Consider the following 16,573-nt stretch of genomic DNA (forward strand, 5'->3'; position numbering starts at 1 on the left):
TATAGATGTGTGTGTGTGTTATATACATAAAACATATATATCATATATGTCATTTTCATTATTTGTGTGTGTGTATATATGTCCTATATATGCACATATGCACTGCCATACGGTGGCCACATGAAATGTGGCTAGTAACTGAGGAACAGAATTTTTAATTTTATTTTGTTACAATTAACTTAAATTTAAATAGCCACACATGGCTAGTGACTACTATGTTGGAAACCACAGCTGTAGAATGAAGAAAATGGAGAAAAGTTTGCAAACTCTTCTTAGAAAACAGTATAATCATTATCTAAACACAATAAAAATGTAAACTATATGTGTTTCTTCATATGTATTCATATATACGTGTGTGTGTGTGTGTGTGTGTGTGTGTGTGTGTGTGTGTATGTAGAGAGAGAGAGAGAGAGAGAGATGTTAATCAGACAATGATATTAGAAATGGCATCCCTGTATTTTTGGCCCTGTAGATAATTCAAGTAATTATTAGGCAGTAAAGATATGGATGAAGTATTAAACTTGAATTAGTTGAGTAATGACTTCAATCATTATGTTAGTTTGTGCAGGTAGGTCTAGCTTGCATGTGTATCCAGACACATGCATACTGTGAGGTATATGAAAAACAAATTGAAACATAATGGTATGAAAGTGGTTCATGGGGTTTAAATTTTTATTATCCTCCCATTTTATTAACTTTCCTTGAATTGTAGGATGCTACCATAGGGTCACTCAGTGAATTGTGATCATGTTAAACGTTAACACTCCTTCCTGATCAAATGACACTATACTTTAGCCCTTTGATGGGTGGAATAACATTGAATTTCCCTTAGAAAAATATTTCTCCTTTAATGGTCAGTATTCCGCTCCATTCAACAGAAAGTTATAGCTGTGCAGGCCATAGCTATAATAAGCATCAGGTTAACTTAAACCATTTATTTTTATTAAAGCATTATTGGCCTTCAGAAGGAGTGACTTTCAGGTTAGATGAAGGCTCACAGCCTGAAATGGAACATCAAAGGCGTTTATTTTACATTGTTGAAGTATCCAACCATTCCAGTATATGAAAGAGAGACTGACCTTGAATTAGCCAGATGAGCACCTCAGTCTCTGCTTGGCTTTGTGCAGATCACAATTAAAAGAAAGTCACCAGCATCTTACATAATCATGGCCACTTTCATGTCACATCTACCTGGAGAAGATCATTTCAATGCAGTTTCCCATGAAGTAATATTTGCTAAAGTTCTTCACAGTAGAAGCCTCCCAGCAAGGTCTTTTAGATGGTAACATGGAGAATAAGGGCTACAACTAAAAGTGGAGAGGAAGATTTGGCTGGTGTACCATGTTTCTTAAAGATTTAACCAAGTTAAATCTGGTATAGGGCAATAGCTAAAGATACCAACTTTGCAGTCAGATGGGTCTCAATTCAAATCTTTGCTCTAATAATTCCTAGTGGTGTGACTTTGCACAAGTTACTTCACCTGTCTATGCTTAGGCTTCCCCACATGTAAGGCCAGCCCCATAGACTTGATGTGAGGATTGAATGAGAAGATATTCATGACATATTATTAGAGGGTTGGTAAATGGGTCACGTTTATTGGATAAAGCAATGCTTGGAAAATATATTCCCCACCTTCCCCTCACCACCATACAAATAGTAAATAGCTCAATTCTTACATACCTCACATATAGTTTAATGTACATATGACCTTTTTAGCTCTATTGACACAATTTGAAACCAAATGGAATCTTCCATCTTTACTCCAGAGTCTGGGAAAAGCTCTCTGAACCCTATCCTTTGGGGTTTTTATTGAGGTTTCATCATGTAGGCATGACTGATTAAATTATTGGCCATTGGTGATCAACTCAGCCTTCAGCCCCTCTTCCCTCCTTAGAGGGCAGGGGTAGGAGTGAGGGAATCTGAAAATTCCAACCCTCTAATCACAAGATTGGTTCCCCAAGCAACTAGACCTTTTTCTTAGGAGCTTTCCAAAGTTACCTCATTAACATAAACTCAGGTGTGGTTGAAAAGGATTTCTTATGAATTACAAAAACTGCCCTTTCACCTTTATCACTCTCATCACTTGGGAAATTACAAGGATTTTAGGAGTTCTAGCTGGCAGCTGGGATGAAGACCAAAATATAGATAGTCGTTATTATATATCGCAGTATCACACAGCCTAATTATTAATAGCTCCCCAATTTACTCTCAGAATCGTTCCAGTTTGAATGATAAGTTCTATGGTTACCATATGTGTGAGAGAAAGAAAGGAATCAAGAAAAGAATCAAGGACACATTTAGGTCAACTCTCATGGTGTTTACTGGAACAGGAAAGATGGAAAAAGTAGAGATCCAAAGGGCTAGAGTATCAAGAATTTGGATTTGACAATGCTAAATTTAGAAGGCTTTTGGATATTGAAGCAGAGATGCCAGTTAGGCATTTTGATGTGTAAGTCTGGAGCTCAGGAAAGAAGACAGGGATGGGGGTACTAATGTGGGGGTCATCAGAATACAGAATACATTTAAATTGTCAGGACAGGATGAGCTCACCTGGGGAGAGGGTATTGCAGAAGAGCTCTGGAGCCTGAGCCTGAGATACTCTAATACAGCCTCACCTCTACCCCAGCCTCTCTCCCACAATCATCATTTTATGTTAGTTTCCTTTCTTCCCAATTCTTACCACTGTCTGAAATTTTTCTCTCCTTGCCTTACACCTTGCCTTCCCAGTGCACAGTGACACTCTGAGGGAAGTGAAACAGGGAGGCTGATCTGCAGAGACCAGGGACAGCCTCACACGCCATGTAGAGCCATTGCTTCCCTGCTCAAGGTTAACTGTTCCACAGCCATCCTCTTCACTCGCGATGCTTGTTTCTCCTGGTAGCCCCATCATCTTTTCTTGAGACCATTTTCCTTTGGAGACCTTGGTCTGTCAGATGGCCTATATGTGCCGGAGTCCAGTGACTGATTGTTTCAAGCTCTCTCTGCACAGAGCTCAGGGAGGTGAATGGACTCCTCATTCCCATTCAAGCACTGTGACACTTAAGAGCATGTGGATTAGGATGCAGCTCTACTCAGAGCACACACAGCACATTTAGGGAGCTAATTTCCTCATGTCATATTGCAGCCCTGTGGAATCTTATCTCTAACCAAGCCTACAATACTCTTTAACATAATCCAACATAAATGTCATACCTCCAGGCAGTTAGATGGGGGTCAAGGTTGGGGTTTTAGGAGCTGGGACCACATAAAAGTGAGTAGGGTTTATATCTAACAATGGTTTTGGTGCAAAGTAGAATCAGAGTCTTGGGGAGGCCAGGGTTATAAGGCAAGAGGACAACCCAGGGTATTAAGTGCACAGGACCACGTGGAGTTCGGAGCCAGATTTATCACAAAAATGGGAACAGTGGTCGACCAAGGCAGAACAAAGCAGGCCAGGTTGGGAGAGGAAGCTGAGGGAATGGTTCTCAGGTGAAGGAAACCTTTTATATCAGACTCTCTACCTGTTAAAAGAGCAGGTAGAAGCCCTGATTGCATGGAAAGAGAAGTTGCAAACCACAACCCACTTGTCAAAGAAGGAAAGGCCCAATAATGATTAGAAAAAATATTTTACTGGCCATTTAACACATGTCATGATGACTTTTAAATGCCATGACAGACCTCTCTCTCCTCACCAGCCCTGATCATGCTCCTGGATGAGTACTTTAAGAAAATAGCCCATCGATGCCACCAGTGTGTGGACTTCTACACCGTGTAGACTGGACACCTCTCGGGTCAGCCCTGAGAACCCATGTGCCAGAGGGTTGCAGAGAGGAAACCACAGTCATGGAAACTGGGAGGCAGAAGACACCTGGCTGTAATTTCACTCAAGTATTTGAGAATGCTGATTGCCTGATCCTAGAATTATAGTTTTTAGAAGTTAAAGGAACAGTCAATAGAATGAATTTGGGAGAGAGAAATGTAAAGTGATTTTCTTGTCAAGGGCATGCAGCCAGATTGATGATTGCAAGTCAAAGTGTTTTCCACCAGATGAAGCCACCTCAATGGCATTGAGGTGCAGAGACCTAACCCATGGGGCAGGTTGCCAGTCTTTGCCTCAGTCACAGCTGTAAAATGAGCAACGCCTGATCATTCAATACTGAGCGCTGGCCCTTTCCGGCTTTAGAAGCTAGGCTGTCATGTTAAGTCCTTCCTAATAAAGTTATCCCTCAGCATCCATGAGGAATTGGTCTAGGACCCCCCTCCTACCCATGGATACCAAAATCCAAAGTCCCTTATATGAAATGGCATATTATTTGCATATAACACATCCTCCCATATACTTTAAATCATCTCTTATTTACTTACATTACCTAATTACTTCTAGTACCTAATGTAAACACTATGTAAATAGTGGTTATGCTGTGTTTTTTATTTGTATTATTTTGTTGTATTGTTATCTTATTTTGTTTTTTTTCCCCCAAATGTGTTTAATCCATTATTGGTCGAATCTGCCATACAGAAAGTTGGCTGTGTCTAGTTTAAGACTCCTCACCTTAAGGGGCTTCCCAGAGAATGCTAAGGATTAATCTCCATTCTGCCCATCTAATGACCTATGATCTTGTGACCTCTTCTTGACCTTTGAGTTGGGAGGCCAGATTCATGACAGACTCCTGATCCTGAATACCAGTGTGCACTATGGACAGTTCTCCTCTCCCCACCAGAAGGCCAAGTATCCCCTCATTCCCTAGAGGTGCCACTTCTGCTGCCATTCACTGATTCTTACCCTACTTATGAAAACCCTGCAGGATGGCAAGGCAAACAGCAAGCGGTATTCCTGCCATGGCCATGGTAGGTATCCCTGTCTTTGGTGATGTTGGAATATTGTCTCACTGTCTGCTAGGACATCTCATCTCAGACACAAGGACTGGATCCGTGACTTGAAAAACACACAACTCCTAATAGATGGTAGCTTATTCAAATATGGACAGATCAGATAAACTAAGTAGGGATCTTTTTTGGTTTTCATAAACAATATTGCCTTTGAGGCTAATCCAAGGAAACCAGATCTGTTTTGATTTGCTTTATTTTTATTTGAGGCCTGGTAATGACATTCAGCAAAGTTTTCCTGAAAGATTTCTCTCTCCCTGAGAATAATTTTTCCTATTATTTACATGTACATGGCCCGTGTGCCTTTGATTTCTTTTGCACGCATTGCATATTGATACTTAAACTGTGTTGGAATAAAAGAAGTAATGAAATTTAAAATAAACATGAACTTTACAAAGAAAAACAGAAAGGAAAGGAGTTTGCCAAGTCTCAGCCACCAAGGGAGAGTCCAGGCAGAGATGCTTCTGTCTCCTAAAGAGTGAGGACTAAAATTGTCCCTGAAACTGCTCTAGAAGAAAGTACAAAGCCCTCAGGGGAACAGAAAGAAAAAAGCACATGTCGTATCCATGCAGTCTTCAGTGAGGTAATTAGCCCTTGATTTGCTTTTTTTTTGGATTATTCAGGTCTCAAAGCATGTTGCCTCCCTATTCTTTTGTGCATGGATGAAAATCATGAGCTGGTAAAGCTAGAGATGACATTACTTTACATACCTTATGTTATTAGTAAGGGAATGGAAGGCCACAAATGTTTAAGTGACTTGGCCAAAGTCACACAGTTAACTAGTGACAAAAATAGGATAAAGAGCTGGGTCTTCTAACTTTGAAACGATTATTTTCTGCTCTGCAACACCTCCAACAACAACAACCACCACAACAAACCCTGATGTTTCTACCTCACATTGTGTGTTCACAAACAGATTTATGGCATCACTCTGTGAGGTCATCACAGCTATCGAAATAGTCAAATTATTTTATCTACTTTTCTAGATTTGTGGAGTGGTGATCCACACCATGGAAATTTATTGGACTGGCTATGCTATGACTTCTGTCATATCAGCCAGTCCTGGAAGGATCATTATTATGTATTAGAGTGCATGAGGAAAATGTTTGTGTCACTCATGACCATGTAGGCTTTACACAACTGGGACCAACTCTGTTTACTTTGGCAGTGGCCTCCCTTCACCTAGAACTTAAGAACACTTAGTTATCTTTCCACTTGGTGATGATGACAATGAACATGATCATAAAATACAGCTGTTGGGGAAAAAAACAAATATGATACAGAATTATCCAATCAAATGGGATAGGAAGAAAATAAACTCAGTTTTAATGCTATGTTTTGGAATCCTTATGTTCCAAATTTGTATTATCACTTCACTGCATTTCTATTTATAACACAGAACAGAGGAAGAGGAAAGTTTCTTATTTTTCTCAGTTTCTTAAATATTTAGATTACTAATTTATGTGTCTCGGGTTGAACTGGAGTCTGCTGTTTACCATTCTCGTTAGAATTTATGTAGGACTTTATTCTTTTAATACATGACTCTGTATTTATTTTCCATAACACAGTTTATCTTCACTACTGTCAAGAAACCAATAACCTTGGTAAATATATTCACGCCTGTTTAGATCAAATAGATGGAGAAACCTAATTATTACAATGGTCTAACACCTAACAAGCTTTAGTAAGAAGCATGATTTTTGGCCAGGCACCGGTGGCTCACGCCAGTAATCCCAGCACTTTGGAAGGCCGAGGCAGGCAGATCACTTGAGGTCAAGAGTTCAAGACCAACATGGTGAAACCCTGTCTCTACAAAAAATACAAAAATTACCTGGGTGCAGTGGCACACACCTGTAGTCCCAGCTACTCAGGAGGCTGAGGCACGAGAATCATTTGAACTCGGGAAGCAGAGGCTGCAGTGAGCCGAGATTCACGCCATTGCACTCCAGGCTGGGTGACAGAACACAGCTGTGTCTCAAAAATAATAACAATAATAATAATAATAATAATAAGTATGATTTGGGTCTGGTTAGATTAGAAAGAATTCATAGGAGCACCCTAGAGAAGAGAGTGGAATCCCTACCTGAAACAAAAGGCTGACTCAAACCTGAGATGGTTCCTCAATCCACCTGAAGTGGTCCCCGAGTCTTCCATTAGCATCACTTTACTCTGCATTTCTGAGAATGGCAAAGGGAAGAGTCTGTTTTGTAACAGACTTCTGGTTCCAATCCCTAGATTCTCTATTCAGGCTAGGTAGAAGATTCAGTTTGAGCAGGGCCTGTAGTTTTCCTTCCCTCTTCAAAGTGAGTGCAATCAAAAACCCAAAGACAGAAGAGATCAATTACAAAAGCAACAGTAGCCTTATTTGGGCCATTTCATTAAATGTCTATGTTTTTACTTATCTCTTTAACTCGCATTTTGGAAATCCAGTAAAACTCATTTGAAAATTATTGAAAGTGAGATTTTTTTTTAATATTGAAAACTTTTTTTAAAATGTTGAAAGTGGTACTTTTTTCTTTCTTTATGTAATTTTTTTATGGGGTCTTCTCTGTAGGTGTGTAATTTTCATGCCACATACAAAGAAATAAGTATGCATATACTGATAATACTTGTTTTTTGGGGGTTTTTTTTTTGTTTTTGTTTTTGTTTTTTTTTTTTTTTCAGAGTGCTAGGGCTTTATTACAAATGGAGTTGACTGCTAGAGAGGCCCTTCTCCAATCTTTCTTCTGTACCTTCTTCCCTCCCAAAGACATCCCTCTAGGGGAAGTCAGTAGGCCATTAGGTAGGAGGAAATCTGGAGGGTGAAAAGGGGCAATGCTTTTGTCAAAATCCTCTAAAACAACCACTGAGTCTGAAGGCTGGCTCCAGTTGAGAATCTTCTTCTGGAAGAGGTTTAGCTCTCATCTTCAAGGTCCTTCATTTCTACATCCTGGGGAGCTTTTGTCTTCTTTTGCCTTTTGAGCTGTGGTTCACTAGTCCTGGCTGGCTTTGAAGGGGCTTCCACTTCCATGGCTGCCTTCTCATTCTGGGCAAGCTGGATCTGCTGGAGGAGTTTTCTGCGCTTCTTCCCTGACAGAGTAATGTTGGCACGTGCACTGGACGCCCGCTTCTTGAGGTGGTGCCGCGTGATCAGCCCTTGGTCTATCACAGCCCCGACCACCGGTGCCTCAGACGCCGCTCCCGATTCAGCACCTGCCGGCGTTTGAACAGCTTCTTCTTCAGCTCAGTCGGGGCAGGTTGATCTTTCCCCCGGGAGCTCCCATAGCTGCGATCGATAATGTATATTTTATTACGTGATCCCATATCATCATATACATCTCAGAAGCTGATTTTCCTTCCCCAGGTATCTGGACCATCTGTTCTGCCCTTGCCAGGGAAGACTTTCATATCCTTTATCTGCCACTGCCAAAATGCTATGTTTTTCCTCCTCAAAAGAGGAGAAATTATGTGCATCATTTATCAATAACATACAGAATGAGGCTTAACTCAAGGAATGTCACAGGAAAGGGAATGGAAGAGAATACCATTATACCATTTTTTAGAATGATTAAGGAAAATATGTCTTCCTACCTTTGTGAATCACTTGATTTCTCAGGGCTTCTAGGAGAAAGGCCTCATAGACTTGTAGTTGAAGATGACTTTATTAAAGTCATGCACTGCATAACTACACTTTGGTCAAAAATGGACCACACATACGACGGTAGTTCAATAAGATTATAATATCCTGTTTTTACTGTATCTTTTCTATGTTTAGATACACAGATCCTTACCATTGTGTTACAGCTGCCTACAGTATTCAGTCATGCTGTACAGGTTTGTAGCGTGGGAGCAATAGGCTAGACCATAGAGCCTATGTATATAGCCGGCAGTATCATCTAGGATTGTGTGAGTATCTTCCATGATTTCACACAGTGATGAAGTCACCTAACAATGGATTTCTCAAAATGTAGCCCTGTCATTAGGCCACACATGACTGTACTTTCTCTTTTACTCCCTTTCCCTCAATCTATTAATTCTGCTAATTTGGGAAGCCCAGCTCCTAAATGACTTAATCCTCTGCTGAACTTCTTTAACCTCTCCAGGGCCCAGTCATACAAATGCCAGTAATGGAATTAGTCTTTCTAATTCCCTAGCCATTAACTTTACTGTTAGCCAAAATCCCTGTTACCTTAACGTCAGCTTGCTTTACATTTCCTCAAAGGACATGCCATTTTTAAAAAATAAAGGCAGCCTGCATTATTTTAAAAGGGCATGAAAAGAGTTTTTTCTCTAGAAGAGATTGAGGGAATGTTTTCAAAAGCCATCTATTTTTATTCAGATGTAGCCAACTGTTAAGTTAAATACACAACCAAAGTTTAATGCAGTCTTTGAACTTCCCCTACATGCCCACATTTAAAAAGAGCATATTTCATTTGCTAAAACATTATTTTAAATGAAATTGAATCTTGAAAACATTATTTCTAGTTCACCTGCTTTTTAAAAATGTTGACTTCCTGGCCGGGCGCGGTGGCTCATACCTGTAATCCCAGCACTTTGGAAGGCTGAGGCAGGTGGATCATGAGTTCAGGAGCTCAAGACAAACCTGGCCAACGCAGTGAAACCCATCGCTACTAAAAATACAAAAAAATCAGCCAGGCACGGTGGCCGGCACCTGTAATCCCAGCTACTTGGGAGGCTGAGGCAAGGGGAATCACTTGAACCTGGGAGGCAGAGGTTGCAGTGAGCCGAGATTGCACCACTGCACTCCAGCCCGGGTGACGGTATGAGACTCCATCTCAAAAAAAAAAAAAAGTTCCCTTTGAGTATAATCTATGACCATTGTATGAAAATATATTTTTCTACTTAATTACCGTTTAGTCTTCAAAAAAATTTTTTTAAGTGATTGAATTAGGTGCAATATTATGTAATGCCAGTTAAACACAATTGCAAAAATATCTGAGTTCTTTTCTGAAAAATAAAAACAGTATTTGTTTCTTTAGGATTCAGATTCTTATTCTAAATATAAATATTCTACAGGTCTGTGGCATTTACTTCCAATAACTAGTAGCCCTTTCTCAATACCTTTCAATCTTTGCTCTTCAATGGAGAGCAGCTGTCAGTTGATACTGGCTAGGTTTGCCAAGCTAGGACCACAGGTTTGCTTACCTTACAACGTGTATCACTTACAGGTTGTCCCTAAATATTCCCGTTAACTGGCTAAATTTCTCAGGTTGTTTTCCGAGCAAAAAAAAACACAACAAAACAAAAAACCATTATTGGCTTAAGATTGTATTAACTCATTATTTAGAGTTTTCAGTAGATTATAAATTAAACTACAGTTGATAGGAGTGTGTGTGTGTGTGTGTGTGTGTGTGTGTGTGTGTATGCGTGCGCATGTGTTTTCATTACCATTTTTTAAAACCCAAAGCTATACTTGGCACAGAATAAGAGATCAAAAATATAGATTGAATGATTGACTGCCTATTATTGAAGGCAGCTTGATTCTATTTATATGTGCTGGGGATGTAGGGGACAATGTGAAGCAAAAAATAAGCACAGGCCTGCCCTCAGGGAGCTTATCTGAGGACAATCTAACAGTAATTGATCACAAAAACACATTTCAAATTTCAAATGTGACAGTGCAGAGGTATAAAGTGCTATCAGGGTCTAGATGAGAGGGATCTTGTTGGATACCTCTAGGAAGGATTCCCTGAATGAATGATTTGAGCTAAAGTCAAAGGATGAATACCTAAGAACCAGAAGAAGAGGAGAGGAAAGTTCCATCATGTTTAGTTCACCTCAGTTCAGTTCTTTTCCTCTCAGTCTCCTGTTTTTCCTTGGTATTTATCACTAAAGACTCTTTCTATTTTTGCCTGCTGTCTTAGTTTGCTAGCTACTCAAGGACTTCTGCATAAATCTCGATGGTATAGGTCTCCTTTTAGGAAACAGCCAAAACTTACCCTTCTGATAAAAATGTCAATATTATTTTAGATATGAAGGACAGACTATCAAAGAGAAAAATGAATTGACAAGGAAAACATCTTTTCTGCTAATTACTTTAACTGCTGTGTGTTTAGAGAAGTGCCACATGGTAAACACTTAGTGATTAATTCTGATTGACTGGATGGTTGGTTGGCTGATTAGCTGGCTAGCCAGATGTTGGATGGATGGCTGACTGGCTGGTCCTATGTTAGATGGTTGGCTGACTGGCTGATTGGTTGATCGGGTGGTTTTGTAAATAAAGGTGAGGGTCATAGATGAGCTTTGATTTTAAAGTCAAACTTAATTTTATTCAGATTTTGACTTACCTTTCACTAATTCTATGATATTGGACAATTTACTTAAGCTCTGTAAGCCTCAGTTAATTCTATTAAATAGTGCTTTTCTCATAGTTATTATAATATCAAAAGTGATAATGCATATATAGCTTTAACATGGCACCTAGGATATATTAACTGTTCACTAATACATGTTCACTATTTTAAAGAAAAGCAAGAAGCTTGAGTGCTTTTTCCAAAAGGAACAAAATTAGTGAAAGCAAATGATTAGTCTGTGTTTAAATGTTAACCCTCTTAATCTTAGTCCTTCTAATGTTTTACTACTACAGATACACGTCTATTGCAGACCAGAAATAGATATACCTAAGAAGAAGATAAAACATGTAGAAAACTCACATGCACATGAACAATTTTTTTTCTTGACTGATTAAAGTTTAATTTACTCACCACCCTATCCTTCTCCCAGTTTTCCTCATCACCCTCTGATTGCATTATTGCAGGGCTCATTAAGATGGTAATTTTCTCTGCCAAAAATGGGAAGAGAGTGATATATTATTTCTTGACATGGATCGTTGTGGTTACTCCGGTGTTTGCTTTATAATTATTTGCTAAACTGAACATTATGTTTTATGTAGTTTTCTGTATGCACACTCACACTTAAACATGCATAAAGGAGGTAAAATTGCCATGTGAGAATGTGATGGAATAGAACAGACCAAAGTTAAACCAATGTTATGCCTATATGAGCAGATTGGAAGGAATATCCAAGCAATGAATCCTGATTGTCAAAAAGAGGAGATGAAGTTTATTCCAGCTACTCCAGATTGACTATCTCTGTGTCACAAATTGAGTGGCTAGAGTGACAAATGACTAAACTCCTTTTTTTTTTTTTTTTTTTTTTTTTGGCTAGTATATGCACATATAACCTCCACTGTAGAACTACAGGGCAGGGTCTTTGTCACATGCCACTTGCTTAACACTATGCATGAAGAACTTCTCTCTATGGCAAAACTCTTTTATAGACCTCAACTGGTAGAGCCCCCTTGCACAAATGCCACTACCCCATCTTTTCTAGTCATCATTGTTTGCATTCATGCCACATGTGCATGATTTCAGAGCTAGCTGCCCTAGTGTATTAAACAACATCAGAAATGAAGTTAAGAATTATAGATCTTTATTATTAACAAGCATGTTTTGGTTTTTCAGCGCCGACTGGGGGATGCAGCAAAGAAAGCCATCAGCAAACTCCAGGTCAGGACCATCAAGAAGGGTGACAAGGTAACAGCCTCTTTTCTTTTTGGTGAGGAGCTATTCAAAGAAGCTTCTAACTTTTCTTACAGCCAGGGTGGAAGAGAGGAAAGGATGGCAAAGGGAAATATATGCTAACAGTTGTCCTATCAGTATGTTATTATACTCTTCTTAATTAAACATAATTTAAAGTTTCTTATAAAATGCATATACTACGATAATAAAATAGTTGTATAGAAAATATGAGAGCTGGGCACAGTGGCTCAAGCCTGTAATCCCAGCACTTTGGGAGACCGAGACGGGCGGATCAGGAGGTCAGGAGATCGAGACCATCCTGGCTAACACGGTGAAACCTCATCTCTACTAAAAAATACAAAAAAAAAACTAGCCAGGCGAGGTGGCGGGCGCCTGTAGTCCCAGCTACTCAGGAGGCTGAGGCAGGAGAACGGCGTAAACCTGGGAGGCAGAGTTTGCAGTGAGCTGAGATCCGGCCACTGCACTCCAGCCTGGGTGACAGAGCGAGACTCCGTCTCAAAAAAAAAAAAAAAAAAAAAAAACTGGTAAGTGTATAAAAAAATAGATGAAGCCAGAATGAAATTAGTACACAAATGGATTATCTAAAATATGTAATAGAAATGGGTCTCAAAATTAAGTTGGGGCTTTCTAGCAGCCAGTGCAAAGGAAAAAATATTCAATATTCAAGTAATATTTCATGAGTTTATTCCAGTGTCCCACAAGATAAAATCAAAGTGGTTGTTCCTGATGTTATGGCCTGAGAAAGTTTTTTCATGAATCTTTGCAAGCAAGACAGCTTTATGTGCTGAACTATGTTCTCCACTCAAGTCTACAGTATAAATGCAGGAAGTATATTCAATCTCTCTGAAATCCAGTATTCAGAACTCCAAGGTTAACAGGTGGTGTGGCTCATGCCTATAATCCCAGCACTTTGGGAGGCCAAGGTAGGTAGATCACTTGAGGCCAGGAGTTCAACACCAGCCTGGACAATGCAGCAAGACCCTGTCTCTATAAAATTTTTTTTAAAAACCAAAACACAGAGCCCCGAATTCATTTCAGTAGTCTCCTTCACTGTAGAATGATATCATAAAGCCAGAAGCAATAGTATATCTTGAGGAGGGAAAACAAAGCAGTCCGGCCCAGGTTTACGGGCTTCTAAGGGTCTTCCTTATTCCCCAGGCCGAGTTAGAGCAATGGATTACAATACATGGGTTTGGAGCTCCTTGAGGCAATGTAAGGGATTTACAACTCCACATATAAGCGGGTATTGTCTCTATTCTGAATAATTGATTTATCTCACAAATTATGTGCTATTATTTTTCAAGTATATAAAAACACCACTGGGCTTATAAGATAAAATTTATTTAAAGGCATTACTAAATTTAAAGTACATTTTAGTCAGTATGTTATTTCCCCTCAATCAGAGAGTAATTAAAGTACAAGGACTATTACATAAGCACTATCTTATGAGGCATCAAAAGAGGTTTATATACTTGAAAAAAATTGGAACTACCATTTTGTGTTAATGTTTATTTTATACACTAGATTCCAGAAGAATGGATAGATTAAATATCATTCAGATGATTCACCATAAGTATTATTTCTCATCCTGAAAATTTAGATATGTTGCCTCTAATTATAATTAATAGCATTTTTAGTAATGTACTTTAGAAAATGGTTTTCCTCACAAAAGCACTTGAAGTGGAATCTAGAAACAAAAAGTAGAGGTTGGAAGGAATAGAAACTAGTCCAAATGATGGTAAATTTGATTTAAAAACTGGCACCAGCACTACCGAAAGCTTTGCTCCAGGCAAGCTCTCCTTGGGTTTTAGCTTGGATGTTTTCACAAGAGATGAAGCTAAGAAAATAGGCTCATCTGTGCTTCCTCTGTTGCAGGAAACAGAGTCCGATTTTGACAACTGTGCAGTTTGTATTGAAGGGTACAAACCCAATGACGTTGTCCGGATCCTGCCCTGCCGGTGAGTCACTAGGCTGCCTGCTTTGGATTGGGGTGTGTGTGTGGAGCATGCCTGCGTGGCCTCCCTGGCCCAGTCCTGCTGGGCATAGTGCTGCCAGGGCAGTCTGCCTCAACATTTCCATGTTTCCATTGCAGACAACCCAGACATTCTTGTTTTTGTATAACCTTTGTCCTTGAAAACACTGTGTCATGAAATGTGTTTCTGATCCCCTATCCCCTTTGCATCAAAGGAAGTATACTGCTATGAACTAGAACTTCATGATACAGAAATTTATGATGTGGCCACCAAGTACAAGTTTTCTTGAACAACAGATCTTTGATGTTCAGAATCAATTCTGGCTTTTACCAGTACTATTTTAATTAAAATAATAAACTCTGAAAAAATTTTTGTGAATGATCATGAACAGTGTGGTCATTAGAATTTGGTCAGAAGTAAGTAGGAAGCCAAGGACAGATACCATGCCCTTTCTTTTCTTTTTTTTTTTTTTTTTTTAAACTAACAGAAAGAGAATGTGACACTCAAATTCCCACAAAATTCTTGCATCTAGGGGAGGATGCCAGGCATGGATAGTTGGGGAAACTTCCCAGGTGATTCTCATATAACCCTATTCCCTCTCCCTAATTGAAATTCACGAGAAGTTGTCTGAATTCTTTTTAAATTGTTAAAATTAAATAAATTTAAACACTTAAATCTTTTAAAAGTCACGTAAAATCCATCCTCCTTCACTGACAACCTTTTTTGGTGTTTTTTTTTTTTTTTTCATCTGTGTAAATGTCCCAAAAATAAAAATGAAATTATGCCTTAAAGGGAGAGTCTTCATTTAGAAAGATTGGCTTTCAATATTCTTAGATACTTTAGGCCAGGCATGGTGGCTCACACCTGTCATCCTAGTGCTTTGAGAGGCCAAGACAGGAGGACTGCTTGAGACCACGATTTCAAGAACAGCCTGGGCAATAAAGCAAGACTCTGTCTCTACAAAAAAAAATTAAAAATTAGCTGAACATGGTGGTGCTCGGGACATGGTGGCACTCGCCTGTAATCCTGGCTACTCAGGAGGGTGAGGTGGGAGGATCCCTTAAGCCCAGGAGTTCAAGGTTATACTGAGCAATGATCACGCCACTACGCTCCAGTGATCACGCCAGTGCACTGGGCGACAGCAAGACCTTGTCTCAAAAAAAACACAATTCTTAGAGACTTTAAAAGTAAAGTAGGAAAACATACACCACAAAGATATAAGACAATTTACATATTCATAAAGCAATGCAAACTTAAGGACTGTTTACTATAAAGAACTACAAAAGAAACAAAAATTACTTTAGAGGAATGGCTTAATAATCCCAAAATGACAAAGAGTGGACCAAAAAAGAAGTGACAGGATACTAAAATTGATGCATAAACTCCCAAGGGAAACAGACCTTGGTTGAAATGTGCATAGGCAAATTGATCATTAGGAAAACAGGCGTTAGGGAAGTACATCCTGGTGGCTCCAGCCAAAGCCTTCAATTGTGATTCACTTTCCCTTAGTTTGTAGACACCTTTCTCCGAGACGAAATCATAAACAGAGATAACTGAAGATTTGGTAGTTTCCGTCATTTGAGGATTCGCTATGTAAGTTCTTTCTAGTTATTACATACACTTAGTGCTTACTCAGTGATTTCCAGAAACACGGGCACACAAATGCAGTATGTGAACTACAGAATGCCTCTTGGAGCAACATCTTTTATCTCTGCAGTATTTTATTAAAGATTTCATAAAGCCTCTTAGGCCGGGCACGGTGGCTCACGCTTGTAATCCCAGCACTTTGGGAGGCTGAGGCAGGCAGATCACTAGGTCAGGAGATCAAGACCATCCTGGCAAACATGGTGAAACCCTGTCTCTACTAAAAAAAAAATACAAAAAAATTATCCGGGCGTGGTGGTGGGCACCTGTAGTCCCAGCTACTCGGGAGGCTGAGGCAGGAGAATGGCATGAACCCAGGGGGACGGAGCTTGCAGTGAGCGGACATCATGCCACTGCACTCCAGCCTGGGCGACAAAGCAAGACTCTGTCTCAAAAAAATAAATTAATTAAAAATAATAATAATAAAGCCTCTTAGATATAAGCAAATAAAGTGCTTTCCTTTATTTTTTCTTGAAGATTATTTAGAGCCCTGTGCGATTACTACTAATAAAAAAAATTCAGAGCCAATTAAAGTTAAGTATCTGCATT

The 16,573-nt window shown here is 39.4% G+C and overlaps 1 protein-coding gene and 1 pseudogene across 2 annotated transcripts in view; one reads left to right on the plus strand and one right to left on the minus strand.

Moving 5' to 3' along the window:
• RNF150 (ring finger protein 150) overlaps window positions 1-16,573 on the plus strand; it is a 219,036-nt gene that overhangs the window by 126,887 nt on the left and 75,576 nt on the right. Inside the window, exons 3-4 of the mRNA XM_023226008.2 lie at window positions 12,330-12,401; window positions 14,283-14,365. Coding sequence (XP_023081776.1) covers window positions 12,330-12,401; window positions 14,283-14,365 — 155 coding nt within the window. The remainder of the gene's footprint in view (window positions 1-12,329; window positions 12,402-14,282; window positions 14,366-16,573) is intronic.
• LOC111551927 overlaps window positions 7,513-16,573 on the minus strand; it is a 76,312-nt pseudogene continuing 67,251 nt past the window's right edge. Inside the window, exons 8-9 of the transcript XR_002734506.2 lie at window positions 11,571-11,647; window positions 7,513-8,131 (exon numbers count right to left, since the gene is read on the minus strand). The product of XR_002734506.2 is annotated as an uncharacterized protein C11orf98-like (transcript). The remainder of the gene's footprint in view (window positions 8,132-11,570; window positions 11,648-16,573) is intronic.

This window comes from Piliocolobus tephrosceles, chromosome 3 (assembly GCF_002776525.5).
Source record: "Piliocolobus tephrosceles isolate RC106 chromosome 3, ASM277652v3, whole genome shotgun sequence".
Lineage (NCBI taxonomy): Eukaryota > Metazoa > Chordata > Mammalia > Primates > Cercopithecidae > Piliocolobus > Piliocolobus tephrosceles.